The sequence below is a fragment of the Tachysurus fulvidraco genome, chromosome 20 (assembly GCF_022655615.1).
Source record: "Tachysurus fulvidraco isolate hzauxx_2018 chromosome 20, HZAU_PFXX_2.0, whole genome shotgun sequence".
Classification (NCBI taxonomy): Eukaryota; Metazoa; Chordata; class Actinopteri; order Siluriformes; family Bagridae; genus Tachysurus; species Tachysurus fulvidraco.
Window position 1 is genome coordinate 11,320,672 of NC_062537.1, and position 27,818 is coordinate 11,348,489.

At 37.5% G+C, this 27,818-nt stretch overlaps 3 protein-coding genes and 3 non-coding genes across 8 annotated transcripts; all 6 read right to left on the reverse strand.

The window, feature by feature from the left end:
* Positions 1–641: 641 nt before the first annotated feature.
* jhy (junctional cadherin complex regulator) lies at positions 642–13,981 on the reverse strand. Of its 3 annotated transcripts, none has more exons than XM_027160631.2 (9): positions 13,841–13,981; positions 13,118–13,322; positions 10,302–10,908; positions 6,754–6,858; positions 5,471–5,886; positions 5,039–5,309; positions 2,595–2,681; positions 1,962–2,096; positions 642–911 (listed from the first exon to the last, which is right to left on the reverse strand). In XM_027160631.2, exons 1-9 carry the CDS (start codon positions 13,869–13,871, stop codon positions 669–671), a joined length of 2,100 nt encoding a protein of 699 aa, XP_027016432.1. In that variant the 5' UTR covers positions 13,872–13,981; the 3' UTR covers positions 642–668. The 3 variants fall into 3 exon arrangements, with proteins under 3 accessions (XP_027016432.1, XP_027016437.1, XP_027016424.1); XM_027160636.2 differs by lacking the exon at positions 13,841–13,981 and adding an exon at positions 13,514–13,704; XM_027160623.2 differs by lacking the exon at positions 13,841–13,981 and having other exon boundaries at positions 13,118–13,491.
* A 3,314-nt stretch (positions 13,982–17,295) lies between these two features.
* Positions 17,296–21,466, reverse strand: hspa8 (heat shock protein 8). The gene is made up of 9 exons (XM_027150928.2): positions 21,310–21,466; positions 20,340–20,553; positions 20,013–20,218; positions 19,784–19,936; positions 19,017–19,572; positions 18,613–18,815; positions 18,209–18,407; positions 17,888–18,120; positions 17,296–17,751 (listed from the first exon to the last, which is right to left on the reverse strand). Exons 2-9 carry the CDS (start codon positions 20,542–20,544, stop codon positions 17,557–17,559), a joined length of 1,950 nt encoding a protein of 649 aa, XP_027006729.1. The 5' UTR covers positions 20,545–20,553; positions 21,310–21,466; the 3' UTR covers positions 17,296–17,556.
* Positions 18,481–18,575, reverse strand: LOC113652099. The gene has a single exon (XR_003442811.1). It is a non-coding gene; the product is annotated as a small nucleolar RNA SNORD14 (small nucleolar RNA).
* On the reverse strand, positions 18,883–18,977 carry LOC113652091. The gene has a single exon (XR_003442808.1). It is a non-coding gene; the product is annotated as a small nucleolar RNA SNORD14 (small nucleolar RNA).
* LOC113652106 lies at positions 19,651–19,745 on the reverse strand. The gene has a single exon (XR_003442813.1). It is a non-coding gene; the product is annotated as a small nucleolar RNA SNORD14 (small nucleolar RNA).
* A 1,245-nt stretch (positions 21,467–22,711) lies between the features above and the next one.
* Positions 22,712–27,485, reverse strand: LOC113644500 (cytotoxic and regulatory T-cell molecule). The gene is made up of 12 exons (XM_027149412.2): positions 27,392–27,485; positions 26,022–26,171; positions 25,645–25,797; positions 25,256–25,375; positions 24,821–24,982; positions 24,451–24,528; positions 24,249–24,302; positions 24,057–24,113; positions 23,703–23,786; positions 23,369–23,518; positions 23,176–23,262; positions 22,712–23,084 (listed from the first exon to the last, which is right to left on the reverse strand). The coding sequence occupies exons 1-12, from the start codon at positions 27,441–27,443 to the stop codon at positions 22,951–22,953; spliced, it is 1,281 nt and encodes a 426-aa protein (XP_027005213.1). The 5' UTR covers positions 27,444–27,485; the 3' UTR covers positions 22,712–22,950.
* Positions 27,486–27,818: the final 333 nt, after the last annotated feature.

A 27,818-nucleotide genomic window follows, 5' to 3' on the forward strand; every position in this document is an offset into this window, starting at 1 on the left:
GTGTGTAAGACAGAGAGAGAGAGTGTGTGTGTGTGTGTGTGTGTGTGAGAGAGAGAGAGAGAGAGAGAGAGAGAGAGAGAGAGAGAGAGAGAGAGAGAGAGAGCGCAACGTAAAGAGAGTCGGTCTGGAAAGTCTCATTAATTCAAAAGGCTGTGCGTTTATGAGGCTCGCGCACGGAGGCTTGACGCCGCAAACAACACAGCATCAAAGCGGACATGATGGGTTAAATAGAGGCTATAATCTAATTAAAATATTACATGCGAGCAAATAGCTCTTTGATAACGATCTAAGGCTTCCATTAAAGGGGTAGGTGCTCGAGATTGTTTTAAGGGGGAGGGAATTATCACTTTCAAAATATAGACAACAGGTTTACAGGCTCTAATCAGAGGAGGCTTCAAAGTGGCTTCTTCTCTTTTTTTGACCCTCTTTTTTTCTCAGTTAGAGAAAAGGAAATGGGTAAAGTAGGAATAATCAGACTAATGGGCAGGAAGTGACTGAAAAATCAGCACAGTGGTGGGATCAGTGCAGCCAGGTGTCTTCACAAAATAACAACCGAAGCAAAATGCATGATGCTATAATCTGGAAAAATTGCATGTCCACTCACACCTGTTATTATAGAAAAAATAAATGCATATATTATATATGTTTAATCATTTATTCTTATCAGTTCAGTGGCTGCCGACAGAGTGTGATGAGCTGCCATTGATGTTGGTAAAGCGGGCCACATGCAGTTTCTCCTGCTCATGCCGTTTGATCAGCATCTCTACAATAGAGAGCTGGGTGTAATCCACTCTTAACTGGAGATCAGCAGAGTGCTCAAACTCTCTATCGCTCTTATATTTGTCTTTGGGTCTCTCCTTCAACTGCTGAGATGACTTTGGTTTTGAAATAGTTTTGGCATACTCTAGGGCCTGGAAAGAGACAAAGATTTAATGGTAAAAATGTAACACTGTTCTAGGTAGGAATTTCAATAAAAATTCAGCAAATACTGTGTAAAAAAAATACCTGCAGATAATGTCTATTGAATTAACTCTTACACTGTAGACTAAATTAACACCTGTATCAACTTGCAAGTAAGGGAAAAATTGAATGCGGATTAATTATAGGAAAATACATTTCTATTATTATATGATTGCATAATTATAGGAACTACTTGATGATGTGATATGTTCTGAGGTGAAGTGAAGTGTTATTGTTACTAATGGTTTTTTTTTTTGTTTGTTTTTTTATTATTCTGCTTTCATTGAATCCAGAGTTAATCTTTTCATGCAAACTTATAATTTGTTGCTATAGAGCTAATAACATTAGAACGAGTGCATTAATATTATCAGAATTACATCTAAACTGTGCTGTTAAAATTAAATTATGTACATCTATTATTGCATTATTTTCATAATGCAGCACCACCTGGAGTGTGTTATTTCGCGTCTACCACAGAGATCTGCTGTGTTTATCTATTAATGAACGCACATTTTAGTGGTTTTTAAAGTTGTGGAATGTCCGAGACAAGTTCCTGATCTCACCTACACCTACTTGTGATAAACATTCATTCCCTCACTAGTACCACACTTTTTATCTTTTGTCAATGAGTTGTTACTATAGAAACAAATTAGAAGAAGTGCATTAATATTAACCTATGGAACACGTTGCAATCAAAACTATTTTCCAAGCTGTTATGGGAAAATAATGCAGGTGTGTCTGACCAATCAGATCAAAACACGGTAGTATAAAAATAATTCATAAATACTTTCTGACCAATTTCCTTCTTGGGATAAGGACATACAGAATAGGTATCACAATAAAGAACCAGACATGAGAATAAATATATAAATATATATTATATATATATAAGTATAGATAAATCTTTGAGAGGTAATGATGACATAACTGACCAAACGTCTGAGAAATAGAGACACTACCAGCTACATGACAATTCCAGTGTTGTTTAAGGCTTTCTTCACCTTGTTCCTGGGAGTGTTGCTCTTGTTGTCTCTGCCCACCAGGTTCCTGGTTGGCAGAGCGGGAATCTTACTTATCTTCTTGTTCTTCTCACGGACCACATTTGAATACAGCTTCTGTTGACTAATTTTCTTAGCCTGACAGCAGAGAGAGAGAGAGAGCAGCAGCAGATTACAAAAGAGAGGTTTAATTACCTAAGCCGTTTTCTCCCTTAAGGCCCCTCTGCCCTATTGTGTCTCTCTCTCGGTGGCCACTTCACAGCAGCAAACAAAACTAAATAAATCTCATCATCTCCCTGGAACCTGTGTCAAACACATATAACTGTCTGCCTTACCAAAAAGCCTGAAAAAGAGATTCATTGAAGGTTTTGCTATTGATGACAAAAGAAAAACAGGAAAATGCCCCACTCCTATGCGTGCACTTATTAGGTTTGTAAATTCCTTTCTGTTCTGTTTGTAGTGATGTCACATTCATGAGAACGACAGGAGGAGACCATACAACATTTAATAGAAGGTAATAGTTGTTCAGGATTAGTTAAACCAACAAAAAAAAACAGGGAAGGCATGATTTAATTAAACCCATGTAATTATAGATCTGCGGTTTCCCCCCAGATGTTATGCTATTACAGCACTTACCACATCTTCAGCAATAATGTTGGATGGTCCGAGACCTCTGAGCTTCACATCCCGATTTAAGCTCTTGTAGTCTTTCAGCGTGTATGCCTAAATGGAGAGAACAGGTGAAAATTGTCAATATGCATAAAGTATTTTTTAAAGCCAGATAAACCTAAAAGTTAACACAGCTTTGATCAATATGTTGCATTAATACAATGATAATCATTAATACAATGTTGCATTAATACAATGCTAATCATTATAGAGATTTAAGAATAAATCAGTACTCAATCAGTATATAACAATAAATCAGTATATATTTGCGTAACCATTCCCAGAAGAATAGAAGAAGAAATTGAAGCTAGAGCACATTGAAAGAGTAAGCAGTTAATCCTTTATAGATGTCTAAGATGCACTCGAGCAGCAATCCACAAGCTCTTCCAAAGAAAAAAGGGCTAATCAGGCCAGATCAAGCCGGCTCCTTCAGGCCCTATTGCCTGTCTCGGATCAGCCATTGGTCATGGACACTGCAGGATGCTTACTTTCTCCACTGATCTGTTCCCCCTGTTTTACAAATTTATCCCATAATCCTATGAGACATGATGGCAGCTATGGTTGCGGTGAAGAGAAGAGGCAATCTGTTTTATGGTGTAAAGATGACTTAATCCTGAGACGACATCAAGTGGATGTGCTACATGACATAATGACCCCTCACTGGTTCTATGTATCTACCACTGAGCTGTTTGTATGGCTGTTGTCGCAATGTTCATATTATTTTAGAAGCACTCAGGAGAAAATAGATGCTCCATGTAACTTTTTTTCTTCTTAAATTTGTCCACAAGCCAATTCCTCCAGATGTTTTAAAAATAAAAGCATAAAAATAAATAATATTAAATGAATTAAAATAAAGTATACAAATAAAAACATTAGTTTTTATTAGCTCCACTAATTTAGAACCTATTAGTTTCTTGAATATAATGTAATTATGTTGGTTTCTTGTGTAAAATGTTTCTCTAGTTTGTTGTTGTCATCCTTGAAAATGAAAACCTATACTATGTTATCCTTAGAATTAAAAATCAGCTCTATATCTTTTATGCCTATATGCTTGTGAGTAGAAGTTAGCAGATGCTTGTTTAGGAAGGCAGATCTGATCTGATTTTCAGCAGGCCACACCTGCAGACCTCATGCTGCCACAGGACAAAGAGGCTGTGGTTAAATGCAAATGAGCATCCCAGCAGCCCAGTGTGACACATGGCACATAATCACATCGTACTTGAATTCAGTTTAGCATCATTATGGTTACCGCCCCTCATATCATCATGTCAATGCAATTAACAGCATCTTCAATTAGTTGTACAATTAACCTAAAGATCTACACACAGCATAATAATCATTACACCCATCAAGGAGGAGGAGGAGGATTTTACACCATGCTAGGTCTGCTAAGCCAACTTTCACACCAATTCCAATTTAGTGCATTAAGCAATTAGGACAGATCTGGTATATTTGGCGTTATTATCAAAAATCTGATTCTACAATTATAAAGGTAGCAAATTATATGCAGAACTGAATTGGGAGACCATAAAGCAATGTATAAGAAACAAATTACACTCCATTAGACAGACTTCCACAAATATATTTGCAGGTACACAAATGTTTGCATCTCAAAATAGTAATAAATGTATTATTTTCCTTATTATCCAGTTTCTCCAAATTTAACCTGTCTCTCCCCATCCAGCAACAATTAACAGCCAATTATTGTGAGTGTTAATAAGTGCCTTCTTTCCAGGACACATAAAGCCAGCAATTGTATCTTTTTCCAACTGCTTGTTCTGTGTCTCTGGGCAGCTGAACAATAACTGCCCTTTTCCCCATGACTGGCTACTATCATAGTGATTGACAGGGCAGACATCAATGTCATTCATTTGACCCAGTGAGCATGGACAATTTGGAGAGTTAAACGCTACAGAATCCAGTCTAATTGGTGGGAAATGTACTTGATCCCACTTCTCTTCTAATTTTAACCATAATCCCTTACCCCTAACCTCTAATAATAATCCACAAGACACAATGCATTGATGCCACCACCAGGACTTCAGGTTTGACTCCACTTATGTAGGATGGACTGGAGCTGGTCTGACTTAATTTCACTTTCGTGGACTAGTGATACACCAGTGATCTCCTGAATGTATTTATACAATTAATCTGACATTTAGGCTTATAAATGGTTAAACACACATAAGAACATGCAATATCATATTGGTGGGATATTTCAGTAGATTTGCATATTACTGTTACTAATGGTGTTCCCAGCGATATCCTAAATCTTAAATAAACTGCAAATAATAGCCAAATTATTTAGCTTTTTTAATTTTCGATCACACAAACACCACTACAATATTGAAACTGTTGTGCATTCCTTTCAGAGGATAAATCCATACCCATTCCATTTCACACACATATACCTTATAAGTTGTTTTCCCATTTATTTGTTTTTGCTTCATTAGCTGTGCCAGGTACCCCTCTGAACTGCTCCTGTGTATAGTATTTGTAGCTTCCTCTGGTCTGCCACTGCATAGTTCAGTGTCACTGGTGTTAGAGACACCTATTGGAGGAAGCACTGGATAGACACCAGTGTAAATTTGGCGTGCATGAGCAGGATTACTACTTTCCTCCCCATGCTGAGGGGCATTCAAGGTAAAGCTTTCGTGAAATGGTGGCTGTGTTGGAGGAATCCTTAAAAAAAAGAAACAGAGATAAGCAATGTTGTATAGGGACCGGAAGCAATGTAGTATAACTTGTTAAATAAGGCATATAAAAGAAGCTAGCTGTCATTTTCATGTTATACATCTACAGTATATAAAAATTTGTCTGTTTAAACAGGACTGAAAACTGACCTGATGTTGTTCTTATTAGTCATTTTTATGCTCTCATGGTCCACAGTACCACCAGTAGGGACAGGAAGACATGAAGTATAACTGGACCCTTTAAAGCGCAAGTTAAGCTCATCATTCCTGATCTTCCAGTGTGGTGAAGGAGAAAGTGAATAGAGCTGCTTCTGTGGCTCATGGTCGATAAAAGTTTCAGCAAGTGTGACTGGAGTGAGGGTGTTGATGTTGATGTTAAGGCTGACAGTTGGAGCTGATAAGAATGAGGAATGTGAGCCACTGCCAGAGTCAGATGGGCTGACACACTGTTTTTCAGAGAGAGTCTGTGAGTGCTGTTTCTCAACTAGTTGATTCAGGTGACCTCTGGGTTTGGTTCGGTGGTGGGGAGGTCTAGCTCTGTCCAAGTGCTTACTCTGGTTGTGCGTCTAATTGGGTAGAGATTAAGAAAATGCAATTTTACATTTAAACTCAAACTGAAGCGTACACCGGTTATTAGTCTGCTTGTGTTCTGATACACCAGGCTTGATACAGTGCACTCGAAGAAATTATTACCTTGCTTTCCCTAAAGAACTCAATGTTAACATGAATAAGATCATTACAGCAAATATGATCAGGATGCTGAGCATATTTATTTCAAACAGACGCTAAGAGAATAAGAGTCCACATGACATGAAGTCTAATTAAAAATGTTTTAAGGGCAGGAGCTGAAACATTCCAACCTTTTGTATTGAAACATTTTATAAATGTCTTATAAAACAGCAGCTTTGTGGCTATTGTCATAGCCTGAAGAGGAGCAGGGCATACAGATGACGATTTTGTGCTGTAGGCCTGGCAATGCACAGCGCTCTGCCACACATTATTCGGTGAGGTCTGGGGCTGTGTCGCAGCATGTAATGCCTCTGATTTAGCCAACACCAGCTTTCACCATTCTAATGGGAAAATATTTACTCTCCTCTGCCTGCCAGCATTAGGGGGACCGCTCAAGTGCTCAAAATAATGATGCTTCTCCATTCCCCCTCTCTCTGCAGCACGGGCTCCTTTTCAAGACGTTTCAGAGGCTCCATTGTGCCTGAACAACTCTATCAGAAATTGCGTCCATCACAGGGAAAATGAAATCCCGGGTGACAGTGCGCCCACTGTGTAGACATTTTCATCTTGAGAGGAAGCCCTTGCTGACAGTTATGCATTAGGGCAATGGATTGTGCCAAGCAACCCTACCTATATCCACGGGACGAGAGGAATGAGAGAGAAAGAGAGATGGATGAAATCAATAAAGTGAACAAGGGTCCTACCTTTAGTTTTTGAGTTTTTTGTATCCACATCAGCTCCAGGTTGAGGGCATTGACTGGGCTTCCTGGGCTGTCAGTGCTTGCATCGTCCTCAGGTGACTGTAGGGGCTGGAAAGGGGAAAAAGAGAGAAAGTAAGAGAAAGAGAGAGAAAGGGGACAAAAAGCAAAGGAAAAAAGGGGACTAAATAAATGATAAATCTATTCAGAATGGTGGTTGATAGAAATGCCCAGGATTCACTAATTATAAATTGTGAAGCCCATAAAACATCATGTCTATTTTTTTTTATCCTACTAATATTAACCTTAAAGAAATTTACTTAACCATGAAACAAATTACTACTCAAGACAGGTTATGTACATGTAAACAAAATTGTGTTCAACTTAAATAAAATCACAAGCTCTAGTTTACTCTAAACTGTCTAACCTACAAACTGCTTGAACACAATTCTCTCATATCTGTCTCTGGCACGTTTTGGAGGCCTATTGATCCTTTTTGCCACAGTCCTTTCAGAACAATTTGAGGATAATTACATCAATTCACTCTTCATTTTTTTAATGCACCCATTCAACGAGAGCATATTTGCAGCTAATACTGTAATGAAAATCATTTAGTAAACTTGGAGTCACTTTGGCTTCTGAGGACAATCCAGCCTGATCGATGCTATTGACGGCTTGAAGAGTCCCCGAATGAATGTGGCTAATTCTGAAAGCGCAAATAGAGGAAGGTCAAAAAAGAAGCATGCTGCAGTGAGTGGATTGAGTTGTAACATATCCATCAATAAACACACAGCCATGCTGGCTTATCTGTTCACTGAAAGGCCAGGAATGCAAAGAGATGAATCTCAACACTGCACATAAGAGCCACCATTTACAAGAGCAGTGTCTGAGCAGGCAATTTACAAGCTGTTGCAAAAAAGGTTCTGACAGCTCTGAAAAGTCTGAAAAGACAAAGACAAAAATCCTTAAATATGAGTCAGTTTCTTTTAATATGATGATCTTTATAATGAAGATTTGGTCAAAAGTAGGGTGTTAATGGTAGATTATACCAATTAGCAGGATTTTTGATATATCGTATATACTATATACTGTGCGACATTGCCATTGTGCAGTAACAGGTGTGTGTGTGTGTGTGTGTGTGTGTGTGTGTGTGTGTGTGTGTGTGTGTGTGAGAGAGAGAGAGAGAGAGAGACAGAGAGAGAGAGAGAGAGAGAGAGAGAGAGAGAGAGAGACAGAGAGAGAGGGGCAGACATCACAGACCAGCACTTCATGGTCTCTCTGAGGCAGCAGGCCACAGCCTCTGCCCGAGCTACTGCCACTGCCTTTTGTCCACCATTTTAATAATCTCAATCAAATTGAGAAAATGATCAAACAAAATTGCATTTTGAGCTTCATAAGCTGTGTAATATCTATTCTGTTAAATTGGGGGTCCATAATTGCCTCTTGGTGAAAGATGAGGCAACAACAAAGTCAGGCGATCTGAGCTTGCCATTTTCCTCAAGACTGAGAAACACAGCTTTTGCAATGAGGACTTCAAAGGCTTGCAGTTCTTGAATTGCATTTGGTTGCTATTGTGGCCGCCCAGGCAATCTTGATTAGGTGTTTACTCTGAGGCAGGGTGTACAGTGGCAGAGAGCCGTGGAGCCACAGTCTAGAGCTATTAAGAGATTGTACATTATGTTCCTGGCTTTGAAGTGAGGGTCTGGGAGATGACGAGGGACTCTGGCTGAGTGCAATGGCAGAAGATTGCTCTGCTACTTCTGTCTTTATCAAAGGAGCCTCTGAGCGGCCTCGGGCTTTGCTTTGCCACTCGCCAACACAAAGTTGGCACATTATGAGATTGTGTACGTTTAATAACATGGCTAATTGTCAGCAGTAAGAAGCCCATTAAACAGAAAATTGTGGCTTTTTAAAATGAACCAAAAACATATGCACCTGAGGCCAGATAATGAAGCAGAAACTGATGTGATTTAATAGGAGCCTTTGTCTTCCTTTGAAGAAAAAAGGAAATAAATAAAAAGCACAGTCAAGGGCAAATATCAGAATATGTGAACGGATAGATGGGAGCAGGGTAGGGTCTTGTGATCTTTTTTTCAGGTCATAAAAAGACTTAAAATAAACAAACAAAATATAGAATAAATTGTGAATAAAAGAGATTTAGATCATCATAACATCTTTCCAGAATACCGATCTTACCTGTAAGACTTGGGACTGTGTTACAATTGGCGCAGCGTTTAGGGAGGAAAACCTTCCCTCTGTTTACCGTGTCACAATGCTAACAGCTCTTCACTATGCTAATGCGGCTGACATGAGAGATTAAGGTGGGTATGGGCTCAGATGGGCCAGGAAAGGCCTGAAATGTTGCAAATCCTCATGTAGTGCAGGCCACAGACAGGCCGAGGCTGCCAATTACACGGCAGGGCCAGGTGCACTGATAGCTAAGAGCCTATTGGTAACCATGCCTCTCTGATGTTCTTAATAGCTACTGTTGTGCAGATCAACTCATAATAGGCACTACATAGCCAGACATGCTTCCTATTCCCTTTTCTGCTCCCAGTGGTTGCCAAATTAATTTCTGAGCTATAGCTAGATTAGGCTGCTTATTCCCTTTCACAGTGAGAGCACAACAATAGCGAGGTCACTTGTAAATTCTGATTTATTAAAAAAATAATAATAATAAAAAAAACAGCAACACTAAATGTCAGGTCATGTTAAATATGGCACATTCGTTGAGAGAAAACAATGTAGAATTTTGCTTACAATGGATTTAATAAAGAGTGCTGTAAATTAAAACATCTCTTAAAAAATTTTGTAATGTTATTAATGATAAGATATTGTGGGCTATTGTTTTACATACACAGTGTCAGAAACTTGAGTGAAAATGTATTATTTAAATGTATGGACACTATATGAACTCATACAAGTTCATTCTCAAATGTGTGGCCTTATTATTCAATTCATCTTCAAAAATTGCTTTATCCTGGTCATAGTGAAATCAGAGCATATCCATGAAACCCTGGGTGCAGTTTGCAAGAAGTCACCCTAGATGGGATGTAGGACACCTTCCGCACAGACATTTACACACTCATTCACACATAATGGCAATTTTAAGCCACTGATGGACTTACTGGCATGTTTTTAAACAGTGCAAGGAAACACAACCCATTACAACCATGTTATATGTATACTAATATGCAGCACCAGAGAATAAATAAGGCAATAAAATGGGATTTAAATAATCCTATTTGTGGTCTTTCAGGCTAGAATGAAAACATGGAGTAAGAAAACAAAAAGAGGTTGGCTGAGAAATGCTGTGTTATTGCATCCCCTAGTGGTTTACTGAGAGAATACATACAACATAGTTGTAGTGATATATGTATTGTACCTCCAAAAGTTTTATTTAATCCTGAACTTTCCTATCATTAGTCTGTTATTTATAGGCTCATGAATGCTTGGATTAAACCCATTCATTTCAAATGACCAGTCAAAATGGCTGCTACCAATGCAAACTCAAAAGTAAATAGAATAAATTGAAGTTATCAGTGAACACTTACCTGATTTGAATCATCTGATTTTCTTCCTCTTTGCTCATATGCCTTCAGATATGACCCTTGTTTGTGATTCATACCCAGAGAGGCTTTATTGCGCTCCACTATGTCTTCTTTCATCTTGGTTGGTCTGACTTTTCGGATGAGTTTCCTCTGCACAGCTACTGCGTTATGGTTGTTTCTGTTTTGTTCCTGAGCAATGCTTTGCTCCTCTCCATCATTCTGCCTCTCGTGTGGAGAAGAAAATGGTAGAATTCCAGCCTCACCTTGCTGATGGTTAATTTTGTGCTTAACATTCATGGGTTTATCTGAATTTGAACACGGAATGGTTCCTAAGGACACAGATGTGCTTTGGGGTACCGGATGTAGGTGAAAGGAGGACTGTGGAAGTCTGTTGTGAACAGTGTCTTTTTCAGATAAAACAGGACTATGAACTACTGCATATTCATGCCTTCCCCTTGGAGACACATGTTCTGTGTGTCTCAGTGTGACTGCAGGATCCTCATTGGTGTTAAACAAGACGTCCGTCTGCAGAAACTCAGACCTTGGCAGCTTCTTTCTCCAGTCTGGATCATAGCGCAAGTCAGCATATTCATCCAAAGGAGACATCTGTCTGGAAATATTGGAAAATAACTGTTTATATGAATTAAAGAGACATATATAACTTAAACCTGAACGAGAGATTGGAGGCTGAAACAATTATGCAAATATGAATGAAAAGGTCTGGCACATCCGACAAGATAAGCTTGTCGATTCTTTTGCCTCATCCTTGTGTTTCCCCCAGCTTAGCCCCTAATCACTAAGGGTCTAGAGCCCACAATTGTGCTATAGTATTGAAAATGGCAGATTCAAGAGTATAAAATAGGTTGAAATTGCTACCTAATGTGTTCCTTGCATCACCAGATGAAAAGATCTCATTAAAATAATTAGAAGAGTGCCTCTTTGTTGCACAGCTCTGAATACTACAAGATGCTCTTCACGTCTCATGATGCCAAATACAGTGTTGGCGAGGCGTACGGCTCTTCAGCCAACGAGGGCAAGGGGCATCGAATGACTCAGTAATGACTCAATGAAATGAGCTTGAGAATGCAGTGTGGGCTCACAACTGGGGAGGCTCCTTAACATACGAAAACCCACTCAAAGCTTTTTGAGTTACAATAAAATCTAGTCGTAGCTGAAACACTGCTGTTTGCTTCTTTCAAACAGGTTCCTACTTCCCAAACATAGGAATCTCCAATCACAACAAATATGGTGTCCTACCGTGTCAATGTAATGGATAGAAAGTAAGGTTTAACATGTAAAGCCACTACCAAAGATTATATTCATATTCAGTCAGTTACAAATTAAAAAATTGCAAATTTGTATAACCCCACAAACATTTTTAATGATATGGTTGGGATGGACTAATAGTCATTATCAGGTAAAATACAAAAATGACCACTGTGTTAGGTGAAAACATACAACTAATAAAACAATGTAGTTTATCCTAACATCTTTTGGTTATTTGTGGTTATTTGCTTATTTATTTTAATAATATATTAAGATTTATTAAATCCATTAAATTAATTTAATAATGAAATAAAAACAACCTACTTGATAGTAGACCATGCTAAATCTATTTATTTCATATTTATGCTTCTTCTCTATTATTACAAAATGCACCAACATGACAAGACAAATTCCTATACATGTAGACCCTACAATACCTGGCAATAAACCTGATTCTGATCTGTTTAGGAATGTGATAATTATGTCATTTGAGAATATAAAAATATTTGCAATTTTTACAATGTAAACAATGAAGTGAGATCAGTAGTATATGGCTAATAAATTTACTATGTGAACATTCATTGCCTCCTCATAGTCCAAAATTAGGAATGTGTGTGACGGCCTGCAATGGACTGGCATCGCATCCACAGGGTATTTTCCCCTGTGCCCAGTGTTCTGTAGACCCATGCCACTCTGAGGAGGATAAAATGATTACTGAAGTTGAATTAATAAATGTAAAAAATAATCTCATTCTGTGTAAACTGAAGGTGGACGAGTTGAGACAGATGCTGCAATGAACACTTCAGATTCCAGCATCTGTGCTTCTGTTGCACACAAAGGCCTCCTATTTAATGCACAACAAAGCATCCGCTTTTTTTTAATGGACTTCAAAATGAGGCCTTATTGTGATAACCTTCTGCAGAATAAAAATCTAATTTCCTTTAAATGAGGGTAGTTATATGGAAAGTGGCAAAATTAGAGGTCTTTCAAATTAATTAGAATGCATGTACTCTAACATCATTTTCAAAGACTGCCATTATCTGTTAGGCAAGTGAATACAAGCTGTTAATCATTTCCATTATGTTTCCCAGGCCACTCTTCAATAAAAAGGCTTCATCGTTTCAGGAATGATCTAGGCTGTTTCAGAGAGCCTAATTACTCACATCCACTAATAATGGTACAGTATTATACTCAACAGGGCATTCAGGTTGATGGAGAATTTTAAAGAATGACATGAATATTTAGGAATTAGTCTGTCCACTGTTGTCATTAACCATTTCACATCATCCCATACTGTAAACAAAGGAGTGTTAATAAGACAGAGAAGGAAAAAAATAGAAGCAAAGTACATTCAGGTGCTTTTGGAGTTTGAGCCTCAGAGACTTCCATATGGCAGTGAGCTAAGTCTGAAGGCTAATAAATTGATAACAGATTAATCTAAGGCACAAAATATGACTCATAAGGAGTTATATGTCATACATGTGGCTATAATCAATAACAGTGGTTACAGGGTACTAAACAGATTATGTATAGGGCTTTTTAGGTTAGGCTACCTTGAATAGTTGATGTTTTGCTCTCCAAATGTTTCAGTGATAGCAGGTTTTGGGGCAAAGGCAAAGTCCTCTTCATGCTTCGATCTCTCGATGTTGTCATCATAAGAGGAGCTGCTTTCACCAACACCGTTCAGTATGCGCATCTGAAGCTCTCTGTGGTGAGCTTTGTCCTGCACCAAACTCTCAGTGTCTGAGTCTAAGGAATCTAAAAGATCATGAGATACATCTTTATCGCTTGGACTACGGTCACGGTATAAATATATACGTTCTGTGTCTCTATTGTTCATTACGGAAAATGCATCGACATAGCATTCACAAATTACTGGTGATGTACACATTCGGAACACTGGTTCCAGAAGCTTTGAGTCGTTTGAACCAGGGATTCGGTTCGCGTACCGAATGCGTCACGTGATTTCATCGAACGAGGCTTCGTTAGGTGTTGATCTCAAAGTGAACCCGTGAACCACTGTTTACTACGGTTTTCACTGATTTGAGTCAGTTATGAAATCGGAATGTGTCCATTTTGTTTGTGCTAATCCAGGATCAGTGCACTCTTCAGCCAGGCTAGTTTGAATTTAGCATTTTCTAACGTTAGCTAGATAATAGAGAATTGTCATAATATACTAACCAATTTCCATTACAATGTACTGAATACATCAAAATGTCTTAAATACCCGATAGCTAATTAATAATGTAAATACTGTAGCCGCTCCAAAGACTTACCCACTTCGTCTGTGCTTGTGAACGTTGCCATGGTGACGCAGACGCAATGATACCTTGCACACGCGCACTAAGAATGGGAGTGTCTATTCAGTAATAGTGTGTAGGCTTACTTATTTTTAATCATATGCCTGCAAGTATACACACACACACACACACACACACACACACACATTAAAATAAATGTAATTTTTTACATGAATTTAAACAAAATAGCCTAGAACATTTAAGGGAAATCTATTTATCGATTGATATATACAAATTAACACATTTATAAATACACTGCCAAAAAATTAAGAGAACACAATCATCACAGATGATATACAATCAAGTCAGTTAAACCTCGAGAACATCAATCCATCTAGACATCCTAATTCCTATTACTAAAATCCTATTATTTGTCTCTAGTTTTGTCTTTTGTTAAGGTCCTTGTCTCTGTTTGTAGCATGAGGCAGTACCAGCAACCCAGTAACATTGCACAGGTAGTCCATATGTCACCAGTTTCAATAGCATGGAGAAGATACTGGGAGACTGGCTATTACACAAGGATCGCTGGAGGGGGCCATAGGAGCAGTGGTCTACGTAATACGCAGGTATACGCCGTATACCCACTAGGAAAGGCCAAGGATTTCCGTATACCCACTTAAAAAGCGTGAGGATACGTAATAATATCGTTTTGTGACAGAACTTTCATAAATTCAACTGTGGTTGCAATTGCGAATCAATAACATTTTTGGACTTCCGTGGCCTGTGACCTGATCTGATGTCACCTAACGAGGAGGAAAATGAGTTGCTTGGCGGTGTTTTTTGGCGCAAATTTGAAATTAACTAACTACTGTAAAAGAAGATATGAAACGAAAGCAGACTCAAACTACACTCTGAGTGTTTTCGGAAGCCTGCGCCTAAAGCTACAGCAGCTTCGGGTGACATTTCACCCCCAGCCCAAGTATAAATGTATTTGGAAAGCTTTGTAAACTACCAGTTCATTCAGTTCATAATATTCTGCAATGAAAGAGTTTTGGTGATAGAACTGAACAAATGTTTATTGTTCCCTCTTAAATGTACATTGAAAATTGACAGCTGATAAAACCTGTGCTCCAGGTCCCATATTCATATAACATTTAAGGCTAAATGTAGCTCTTAAAGGTAAAGTTCACCCAAAAATGAAAATTGTGTTATTTTTTATAAAATATCAAAATATCATGCGTTGTGTTAAACAGAAGAAAGAAATTCATACAGTTTTGGAACAAATTGAGGGTGAGGAAATAACACAATTTTCATTTTTGGGTGAACTATACCTTTAAGAGCTATATTTAGCCTTAAATGTTATATGAATATGGGACCTGGAGCAAAGGTTTTATCAGCTGACTGTCTTTTGTTGCTTATAATAAATTGGAATGTTGATAACACATAAGCAGTCTTTAATAATGCTCTAAATTACATGTAGATGCATATTTTATGCATTAGTGAGTGTGGTGGTGCCTATGGGGTGTCGCTCTAGGATGGGTGCGTAAGAGGCTGGGAGGGGGGAAAAAATCACAGTATACTCACTACAAAAAACTAGACTACACCACTGCATAGGAGGGCAACAACCCAGCAGCAGGACCTGTATGAGCTTCTTTGTTTAAAGAGAAACAGGAGCACTGGCAGAGCCCTACAAAATGTGCTCCAGTAGGCTACTGGTGTACATGTTTCTAAACAAAATGGTCAGAAACAGATTTCATGAGGGTGGCATGAGGGCCTGACAGCCTCTAGTGGGACCAGTGTTTAAAGCCCAGCACCATGCAGCTTCATTAGCATTTGCCAGAGAACACCAGAAGTGGTGAACAGATATTAACAGATATTCAGTTAACTTTTGAGCAAAGTACTTTCTCACTTTGTTTCTGACCAGCCATTTTAAGCAATGCAGTGCTTTTTATTATTATTATTTTTTTTTTTTTTTAAGAAAAACTAATGACTTTCAGGGAAGAATAAAAGCTCTATATGTTCTTAATTCAGCCAGCCCTGTATAGGATGGATGGGATATTGGTCATCAATCCTAGAACAACTCCAATACATCAGACCCAACGTGAAAGAAGTTTAATTGCATGTGTGAAGGAGCCTTCTCAAATCAGAAGAAAGTATAATTAAGAGCTGGTGCATGGGAAATAATTATTTTATACTAAGAAAAGGAAAAAGAATTCAGACATGAGAATTTTTCAGTGTTGTAATGTAACGGAGTAAAAATACTTCGTTACTGTACGTAAGTAGAAATTTCACGTCGCTATTTAAAATCACTTTCACTTTTACTCCACTACATTTCTTAGATAAAATGTATACTTTTACTCCGTTATATTTCCACTAAGCATATTCGTTGCTACAAAATAAAATAAGAAATGTGTGCGACTGCAACAAGGGAGGTTTGGCCAATCACTGCTCCTAGATTGCATTACGCTCCGCACGCTCTACGGAGCACAGGTACACGCAGCGTGCACGCGCAGTCAGAGCTGGGGGCCGAAAAGACGGCAAACAAAAGCAGTGACTTTTCACTATTCTTATTACCAGAGTTGAAGCACAAACAAAATATTAATGCAAACAATCCATTAATTACTAAATAAAAATAACATTTATTGATTTGGTCTTGTGAATATTTGTTTATTAATGACTGCATTCATTGGACACACTGTAGAGAATGCACACATACATGAACTGATTTTATTCAGGACTGGCATCATTACATCATTCATAAAATTTGTGCCCACTTTTGCCATTTAATACCATAACATTTGGCTTACTATGTAGTCATATAATAAAAAACTCTTCGTTTTAAATTCTCACTGAGGGCTAAAACTCCCTTATGCCTACCGAAAATCACAGAAATTTTATTTTTTACTTCAAATACTTAAGTACATTAAATATCAGAAAATGACTTGATACTACAGTACATAGATACTTTAAGACTTACTTGAGTAATATTCTAAAAGGCAACTTTCACATACCAGTCTTTTTCTCGTACAATACTTATATTCACGTATTGCTTTCTAGTACTTTATACAACACAAGTTTTCCACTAAGCTGGTAAGATGTAATTTGGTGGAAAGATGATCTACTAGTTAGAAAATTTACATCACTGATCAATAGTATTACTCTGCTAGTTAGTGAACTTCTGCTCAATTGTAAAGTTCATTTCAGTATAAAAGAAGGCTGATCAGCTTTGTTAAATTGACAGATCTACAAGAAGTCTAGACCCACTAAACTTGAATGCCAGGAATTATGGAAAATATTCAGACACCTTCATAGTTGCAATGTTTACTTTGAATTAAGTAAAATGTTTCCTTAATACCCCTTCCCTAGTAGTATTAAATATTGCAAGATATGTTGACTTAGAACAAGCATTACTAATGTGCACAAACTAAATCATGTGGAGATGACAACACAATGAAAGCACACCTACAGGACAATTAAACAATAGACAGGGATGGGAAAAAGTGCTCACTTTATTTCAGATTTACTTCAAGGCAAACCAGGCATTTGCAAAAGGCTTATGCATCATTTTAACAGTTGATAAATTGTGCATTCAAGTAGAAAAGAAGCTGTTCCCTGTGATGATCCCTTAATCCCAGTTTTTATAAATATGTAGTCACTCCATAGCAGAAACAACCAAAACCCACCAGTCTCAGCTATTCTGCTACAGAGGGCACAATAGTAAACATTGGAGAGGTAGAATGAGTTGGTATGGCTTAATCAACCTCCTCAATGGTGGGACCAGAAGATCCACCACCAGGAGCAGCTCCAGCTCCTGGAAAGCCACCTGGCATTCCATCAGGCATACCACCTGGCATACCGCCAGCACTCTGGTACAGTTTGGTGATGATTGGGTTACAGACCTTCTCCACCTCCTTCTGCTGGTGTTCATACTCCTCCTTCTCAGCAGTCTAATTAAAAAAAAAAAAAAAGTTGAATGCATTATAAAACCCTAAAATAACACTGCACACATTTGTAGTACCCATACAAAAACTTTCCTGTGACCCAATTAAACTACTGCTTTACATTTATGTAAAAAAGGCTTACCTGGTTTTTGTCAAGCCAGCTGATGACTTCATTGCATTTGTCCAGGATCTTCTGTTTGTCCTCATCACTGATCTTTCCCTTCAGCTTCTCATCCTCTACAGTGGACTTCATATTGAAAGCATAGGACTCCAGACCATTCTTGGCAGACACCTTGTCACGCTGAACATCATCCTCAGCCTTGTATTTCTCAGCCTCCTGCACCATGCGCTCAATGTCCTCCTTACTGAGACGACCTAATACATAATAAAAAGAGTCTAAGAAACCAGAACAAAACTAAACAGGCACTAAATCTGCAGAATAATTCAGGCAAAATCAACCCACCCTTGTCATTGGTGATGGTGATCTTGTTCTCTTTGCCAGTGCTCTTGTCAACAGCAGAGACATTAAGAATGCCATTAGCATCAATGTCAAATGTAACCTCAATCTGAGGAACACCACGAGGAGCAGGTGGGATTCCAGTGAGCTCAAATTTTCCCAACAGGTTGTTGTCCTTGGTCATGGCACGCTCACCCTCATAAACCTGTGAGGGGGAGGGAGAATTATTTGTATGCATGTGTAAGGCTTTAAACCATGTTTAGCAGTTTTAAAAAAAATCACTCAGACATCCAAGGAAGGTACTTGGGCCATCTTTGGTTTTTCAACCTCTGGTGGAAACTACGAATGGCAGGAATAAACTTCATCATAGTGATAAATTAAATAATATGCTTTATAAATTTGATTCCAACCTGAATCAGCACACCAGGCTGGTTGTCAGAGTAGGTGGTGAAAGTCTGAGTCTGCTTAGTTGGAATGGTGGTATTACGCTTGATCAGAGCAGTCATCACACCACCAGCAGTCTCAATTCCAAGAGACAGAGGGGTGACATCCAGAAGCAGCAGGTCCTGAACATTCTCAGACTTGTCCCCAGAAAGGATGGCAGCCTGGACAGCTGCAAAAAGTAAAAAAAGGATTAAAAGCTGCAAATGGTAATTGGCAAGCAATTCTATCCCTTGCTGTCGCTCAGACATCCAAGGAAGGAACTTGGGCCATCTTTGGTTTTTCAACCTCTGGTGGAAACTACGAATGGCAGGAATAAACTTCATCATTGCGAAACCATAAATTTGAATTAATAAAATCTATTGTAACCAACCTGCTCCGTAAGCCACAGCCTCATCAGGGTTGATACTCTTATTGAGCTCCTTGCCATTGAAGAAATCTTGGAGAAGTTTCTGGATCTTAGGGATGCGGGTAGAGCCACCGACCAGGACGATGTCATGAATCTGTGCTTTGTCCATTTTGGCATCTCGGAGTGACTTCTCAACAGGGTCCAGGGTTCCACGGAAGAGGTCAGCATTGAGCTCCTCAAAGCGAGCTCTTGTGATGGAGGTGTAGAAATCAACACCCTCATAAAGGGAGTCGATCTCAATACTGGCCTGAGTGCTAGAGGACAGTGTGCGCTTGGCCCGCTCGCAGGCAGTGCGCAGACGGCGAACAGCTCTCTTGTTGTCACTGATGTCCTTCTTGTGTTTGCGTTTGAATTCTGCAATAAAGTGGTTCACCATGCGGTTGTCAAAGTCTTCACCACCCAGGTGAGTGTCACCAGCAGTGGATTTGACCTCAAAGATGCCATCTTCAATTGTCAGAATAGAAACATCGAAGGTGCCACCACCAAGATCAAAGATGAGGACATTCCTCTCAGAGCCAACCTATTTAGAAAATGGAGAGAAAGGAGAGAGGTTACACATCTAAACAAAACACAAGATAAATGACAGAAAAGCATAATTTCGCTCAGACATCCAAGGAAGGAACTTGGGCCATCTTTGGTTTTACAACCTCTGGTGGAAACTACGAATGGCAGGAATAAACTTCATCATAGCAATTTCTGTACAGAAAAGCAAAAGCAGCTTCAGAACCTACCTTCTTGTCCAGACCATATGCAATAGCAGCAGCAGTAGGTTCATTAATTATTCGGAGTACATTCAGTCCAGAAATGGTGCCAGCATCTTTTGTGGCTTGACGCTGAGAGTCGTTGAAGTAAGCTGGCACTGTGATCACAGCATTGCTGACAGTCTAGGGACAGGAGGGAAGGGTGAGTCAAGTAATTATATAAACACAAATAAAAAAGCCTCGATATACAAATACACACTTTTCCAAGGTAGGCTTCAGCAATTTCCTTCATCTTCACCAACACCATGGATGAGATTTCCTCAGGATAGAAGCTCTTTGTCTCTGCTTTATATTCAACCTCCACTTTCGGCCTTCCACCATCACTGATAACCTTGAAAGGCCAATGTTTCATGTCAGCCTGAACAATGGAGTCCTCAAACCTTCTTCCAATGAGGCGCTTGGCATCTGAAATGAGACCAATCAGACAAACAGCAAATTACTCAATGTTATCAGAATGAATTTACTTGGTGGAATAGGTCTTGCTCAAAACATGAATGTGGAAATAGATCAAAAACATCCTACAAACCAAAGATTGTGTTGGTGGGGTTCATGGCCACTTGGTTCTTGGCTGCATCACCAATCAACCTTTCAGAGTCAGTGAAGGCCACATAGCTTGGTGTGGTCCGGTTTCCTTGGTCATTGGCAATGATTTCAACTTTACCATGCTGGAAGACTCCAACACAGGAGTAGGTGGTCCCCAGGTCAATGCCAACAGCTGGTCCCTTAGACATGGTTACTGTCTAAACAGAACCACAGGTTAAACATTTTATTGATTAAACCATTGTTGATGTAAAACATTCAACTGAACGGTATTGCACCACCGTAATACCAAAGCTATAATGGCCGCGAGACTAGACCACGTGGTCCGGCCTACCAGAACGTTCCACGGCACGCAACTTCCGGGAATATTAGCGAGCTAACAAAATGGCATTCAATTAAAAAAAAATATATACACACACACCTCAATATTTGAGACATTATACCAACGTTAATTTGAGACATTATAGACGTTATTTTCGTATTATCACATTTAAAAAGACTCAAACTACAAATAGGTCTAATCTTTCACAGTCCCTTAAATATGTAGATTGTTAATTGTCTGACAAATAGCAGCCCAAGTGTCCATGAGGATTATAAGCATTAATCTCAAAGCGCGTTTTAATTTCCTTTGTTTCAGCCAGAGAGATTACTCTCGCTAGCCTGCTAGCTTTGCTAAAACCGCAATTAAATTTTAGGACACGAGGAAACCGATTGTGCCTCAAAATTAAAATACCTCGATATAATTACTATTTGACGAATTATTTTGACAAATAATGCTCCAAGTAAAAAAAAAAAAAAAACCGAACTACAGGCCAGAACGAGGCCAGTCGACCCCAGACCGGGACTCGTCCATAAAATAGCAATAGCATCTTCATTTACAGCTTTCCGTAATTTAATTAAAATTAATAAAGCACTTTTAAATTAGAATTTAAAAAAAGTATTTTTTCCCCACTCACCAAATTTAGCGAAGATCGATGGAAGCTGGAGCTGTTACTAAGACGGTCTTTGTCTTACCTCGCCGTTGCAGAGAGAACGAGCGAATCTTCTAGAACGTGTATATATGCGAGTTGAGCCGCCTAATCACGTGCTCGAAAAAACTCCGTCTTCACCAATAGCGCTCGATTCCGTTCTTCATACACCCGCCCCCCAAAAAAGAAGCTGTAATTTGATTGGTTTGAGGTTGTAGCCTGCTTCCAATATGTCTGTTCAACGATAGATCTGATTAGAAAAAGCCGAGAAACCGGTCTTAGCAAATTGGCGCCCCAAACGACATGTATGTGTAAATGTAGAAACATCTAGAACCTTCTAGAACATGAGGGTGTAGACGTTTAACCAGACAGGTTGGATGCCAAGGAAAAAAAAAAGGAAAATGATGCAACTCAAAGATCTCTCAAAGATCTCATATGACCTAAAAGTGTCAGTCGACAGTTTAGTGCTTGGTTATGTCTATTATTTAAGATAGATAAGATAGATATGTATGAAACGATTTCAGCTCTGAGCAACTCCTTCAGTGACAGACTGTTACATCCTCTGAAGGAGCGATACAGACGCTCTTTTCTCTCTGCTGCTATTAAACTTTACAATCAAAGGTGCTCCCAGTGAACCAGTCACCATAATACAAACTAATACACATAATACACATAATACACACCATAATACACATAATTCACTGCAATAATAAACAATAACAAAGTAAAAAAGTATTTTAAACATGTGCAATAACAAATTTTGTAAACCGTGCAATATTACCTTTGTTCAATATGTCTGTTAGTGTAAATACTTACTCGTGGTCTCTTTTTATACACTATGTTTTGTATATACTGTATATTATATTATGTCTCTATTCTTTTTATATATTTGCATTTTCTTACTTTTGCTGCTGTAACAGTGAAATATCCCCATTGTGGGACAAATAAAGGTATATCTTATCTTATCTTATCTTATCTTATCTTATCTTATTTCTATTCATTAAAAAAAACTTTTTTTTTTACAAAATAAAAGCCTTTGTTTTACAGTGTGAAGTGATATATGGGGTTTTATTATTATTTTATTTACTTGATTTTATTATATTAATGCAATGTCTGTTGTACTGTAATTACGTAATTATGTCTATTATTTCTATTAATTAAAAAAAAGAAAAAAACATTTTTACAAAATAAAAGCCTGTGTTTTACAGTGTGATGTGATATATGGGGTTTTATTATTATTTTATTTACTTCATTTTATTATATTAATGCTATGTCTGTTTTCTAATTTTCACTTTTTAACAAAGATTTTGATGTATACATGTAATCCAAATTAAGCATACTTACTTGTTATCCTGCAGTTAGAGTTCAATAAAAGAGGATAAACAAGAGGTATAACAAATGTACATCTTTAATGTCACTCAATAAAAAAAATTATATATTATATATTTATATAAAAAATATAGTACACATTACTTTATTTACAAACATAATATACATACATTACAACATTAAAAGCAAACTAAGATTGTGTAACAAAATACATGTAGCTTATTATTCAAGCATTCAACTCGTCTTCAAGCACCAATAGGCTACCATACCCAGCTTGATTAGGTATTTTTCTCAAATTGTTCACAGTTCAGTCTCTTTGATGCAAGATCTAGATGTAAAGGGCTGCGGGTTTTCGTTAACAACAGAAGTAGGTGTGGCCTGAGCCTCTAGTGCTTCCTCTGCTTTGTACTTTGTGAAATTGGTGTTACAAAAGCCTAGAGAAAGAGAGAGAGTTTTCACTGTTTGAACAAAGCCGTTTAGATATACTCTCTGATTTGACAATTGTTTGGTAAATTAAGACTGTACCTTGTCCTCTCTGTTGCTGTTTTTGCTTCTCCTCACTGCTAGTCTTAGATCTGCTGCTCTCTACAGACTGATCAGATTCTTCATTCTCTGTTGTTAGAAAGCATATTGTTAGCTAACACATATAAATATATAAAACATGTAATAATTTATGGCCTCTTTTGAATTTCAGTGAATTTTGCATATCAACTGTTACCTTTTTTCCAGGCAATGTGTGCTTTCCTGAGGCGAACCAGGAAGAAGACAAGCACCACAAACAGGCATATGATGAGGCATGTGACCAGCAGCACCAACAATGGAGAATTTCCCCTTTCAATTCTTGTGTTCAATTGTGTGTGGTTATTCCCTAAAAAACATACATGTGATTAGTTCTGTTACCATTAAAAAAACCGAAAATACCACATAGTTAGATTTCGAAAGAGGAAAAAACTATTAATACTTAATACCAAAGGGGAGGTTTTAGGAAATAAGTGAATAAAATGACTTATTTAGAGCAATGTAAATTTGAATAGTTTTAGACTCTTTCTCACCAGTATTGTTGCTTGATGACTCGATGCTGGTATTTGACGGTGTACCATCTGTTGTTTCAGATATTGTTTTATTTGTCTCATTATCTGCAATGAAAAAATTTTAATAAGTAACAGACTCATTACAGTGTATGTCTTACACAGTGGTCAAGGAGTGGACAAGATACAGATTGCGTACATCATTACTTCTGATATACTAAATATACATCTCTACTTCTGATATACCAAAAGATTTCCAAAACAATGAAGAAATGCTTTATTTATGTTCTAAACTTGTCTAAGCTTTCTGTAATGATCATGTTGAGTAGATAAAGGTACATATAAAGACATATATAAGACTGTACAGTATATCCTCACCAGTAGTGTTGCTTAATATGTTTGTTCTCCCAGAAGTTTCTTCTGTAGATTTATTTACTGCAACAAGACATTCCAGAAATAAAAATATTATATTAACATTACTGAACAATTGTGACTAGTATATTAAGCTATTGTTAAGCTTTGGTTTTGTGTTAACACAAGGTATATTCTCAGTGTATATGAGTTTCTTACCTGTTGTATTATTGTAATTTGTGGTTTCTGATGCTGAATGACTATAGGTGAAACCTAAAAAAAGGAGAACATTTAAGAATCATTCAGGTGGAAAGAGTTCACTTTTCACCACTAGGTGAAGCAGTAATCAAAATTCCTTTTCAAGCCTTTCCTTTTTTGTGTGTGTGTCTAACGGAGTGAGTGAGACAATATTTGCGCTTACTTGTATTGCTAAAAACTGTTGGAATGACCGTTGTGTCTGTTGATCCAAGAGTGGTACTCGATGAGGTTGTATCTTGACCTGCTCAAAAAAAAACCCATATATTTCTCTGTTAGAATTTCTTCCACACAAGGAAAAACTGTGTTTGTGTGTCCAGACAAGAAAAAAACATTTCAAAGAAGTTGTGTGATATTTTGTAAGCAAAGATAAAAAGGGAAATTACCAAAGAGTCCACTCTGAGAACTGTGCTTTCGTTAAAGCCCAAAATCCCCCAAAATATTTCATTTCCTACTAATAGTAACATGCCTAATAAGGTAAGGCACCATGTCATACTAATCTCCTTGGTTGTTTTCACTCATACACATGTACTCACTTTGGTCTCCTAAGTGGATAAAGGTTTCCAGTTCAGAACCATGCAGAGCTGAGTGACGGACCAGGCACTTCACTGTAACTCTCTTCTTAGGAACATTTAAGGTCAGCTGGCTTACAGCTGTGTATTTGTTGGATGCATTTTCAAACTCATAGTATGGGTGAGCTGGGAATAAAAAAATTAAACATTTTGAGAAAGAAAATCATGCATGCCATGCCTATATGTTCAATCACTGCACACAAATATAGGTGTAATTTATCACTGTGATTTTTATGAACAATTATGCCATAACAATACTTTCCAAAAATAGGTTTGAGTTAAAACCAATTTAATAATATATGACAATAGTCTGTAAATGTATAAATCAAACAGTAAACACACTGGCCTATGACATTCTATAATGAATTCATTTAAGATTGTACACAACCGTGTACTTACCAGCAATCTCTAGGCCGTTGTCCATTAGCCATGAGAGTCTGGGTGGATGCTCATTTGCTGAAGCAGAGCATTTAAGCAATGTTTTATCCTCTTGCTGATCCATTTCCAGTTTTGGAACTCCTGAAATTTTATCAAATAATTGCTTTTCACATTCAGCAAGCCAGGATCTTGTCAAAAGCATGATTATGATTAAGAATTATAAAGTAATGCAGGGCAGTTGAATTACGGCCCTGGAAGGACAATGCATAGTTTGTTCCACTCAGATTAAAGTTTTAAATCAGTTAAATGCATCAATTCATCAAGCCTTGTGTAATATTACAAACTTTGGCATCACATTTTGGTCCTATTTTTTAATTTAACTGTGTTAATAAGAAAATGTTTCTACTCACCTATAACAATGACTTTATATCTTTTTGTTGAGACTTTCTTCTTGTAACGTAGACATTTGTAAACACCTGCATCCTTGAATTTGATACCAGTCAAACTTATTGAAGACTTTGAGGCTGTTAAAGTGACAAATGCCTTTCTTTTGTCTTTCAAGACTGCAAATAAACATGAGAGACAAATAAATATTTTATTAAACTGACAAAAATCACAGACTGCCATTCCCATACAGGTTAAATGTTTATGATTAGTATTCCTGTCATTAGTACCATTAGTTCCAATAGTCTAGTGAACCATTAGTAAGTGAAAACTACTAACTATGCTTAGTATTTTCCCTCCTAATTAGTAATAATACATACACTAACCCAGGCTGCATGCTTACCTCTATGTCTGTTAAAGAATAAGAGAAAACCGTCTGGGTTTCTCCACTCCACAGCATCCCTCATATTAGTGTTTTTGATGGGACATGTCAATGTCAGTGTATCCCCTTGTACTACTGAAATCTGCTTTAGTGCCAAACATTGTGTTAAGCCTGTAAGACAAAGAGCACATACAAGTATGTTTAAATATTGAGTCTGCAACACAATGTAGCATTCCAACTGTAAACCAACAGCATCTCTGCTGCTGTTGCTGTTTGTTCAAAATAAGCAGAATATAGTCAGTGAGTGGAATAAAAAAGAGTGTAAAATTGCCATTTGTAAATGGAAGAAAAGGGGGCAGATGAGCCTGTGATCACCACTCACTCACTTACTCACTCCACAATGACTCATAATGTTACTTTCACATGGCTTAGGGGGGCTGCAGAGACAGGAAAGTGACAGTACGGTGCGTGAGTGTAAACTAAGCGGGGTCGATATATTTATGTGCACCGAATGTCCTGACTGTTGAACAGGAAACCAAGTTTATATATATGCAGAGTATATATACCTCAGCCTTTTGTAGGTGTAATTTTTTAGTCATATGCTAAAAGATGTGGGTGATCAACACCTCTGCTAAAGCTATGTCCAGAGCTGTAGGTGAGGGTCTGTGGAGTTTTTACAGGAAATTCTATGATTATTATTTTCTTTTTTCCTTATTTAAATAATATTACAGAATTCATTTTAATGGATACACACAGGTAATAGTTTTAGTTCACCATTATAAGTGTTAGAGAGAATAAATACAGTCTTTTAGGTTTTTTTTTCTTTACTACAGTATTAGTACAGAAGTAGAAAAAATATCTATATTCACTTATAATTCACTTTGTTTGTATGTTTTATCAAGATATTATTGTAACGTACATTTATATATATGTATATATATACACGTATATATACGTATATACATATATACGTATATATACATATATACGTGTATATATATGTATATACGTATATATGTATGTATATATATATATCACACATATTGAAAATTCTGATGTTTACACCTAACTACAGCAAAAGTATACTGCTTTCTGTTACTGTATAGAAAGAAAGAAATCTATTATAACCTTATAATTTTAACTGGAATACACTGAGGTCCAAAGAGTTTAGCACAGAAATAACAGAAGGTATTTGAATAAATACTATTAGAGCAAGAAATATATAAACTTGCATTTCTAATTGTGCACACTGTTTATATGGTCTAAATAACACAAACCAAAACATAAAAAAAAAATTAACATAGTAATGCATTACACCTGAACAGGTATATCGAATTAAATGTAAAACTTTGTGTTTTTGTAATGTATAATATATTAATTATTTTACTCACCTACAGTTATCAACAAGAGAATGCGAATGCAAAAACTCTGTGTGTTCAGCATAGTGCAAGAATGAGGTTTGAAACTCACTTCCTCTCTCACTGCTTTTATAAACACAACGACTTCCATGACATCACTTATATGTCATGGAAGTCCCACTTCACACTATTATTTTTAAACTTTCAGGGACATTTTGACCAGTCATTACTTCTCTATTTTCATCAACTGACCAGTGACTGCATACGCAATACTGAATGGGACACTCCAAGAATAAGGACAATTGATAAGAATCCAAAGAAGGTTAAAAATAACTTTACACAATAACTTCTGACCTGCAAAGTGAAAGTGTTTTCATACAACCATTATTTATCTGTTTGTTTGCTTGTTTACTTCAAACTGCATAAATGAACAAACAATCACAAAAGAGGCCTTGTTTAT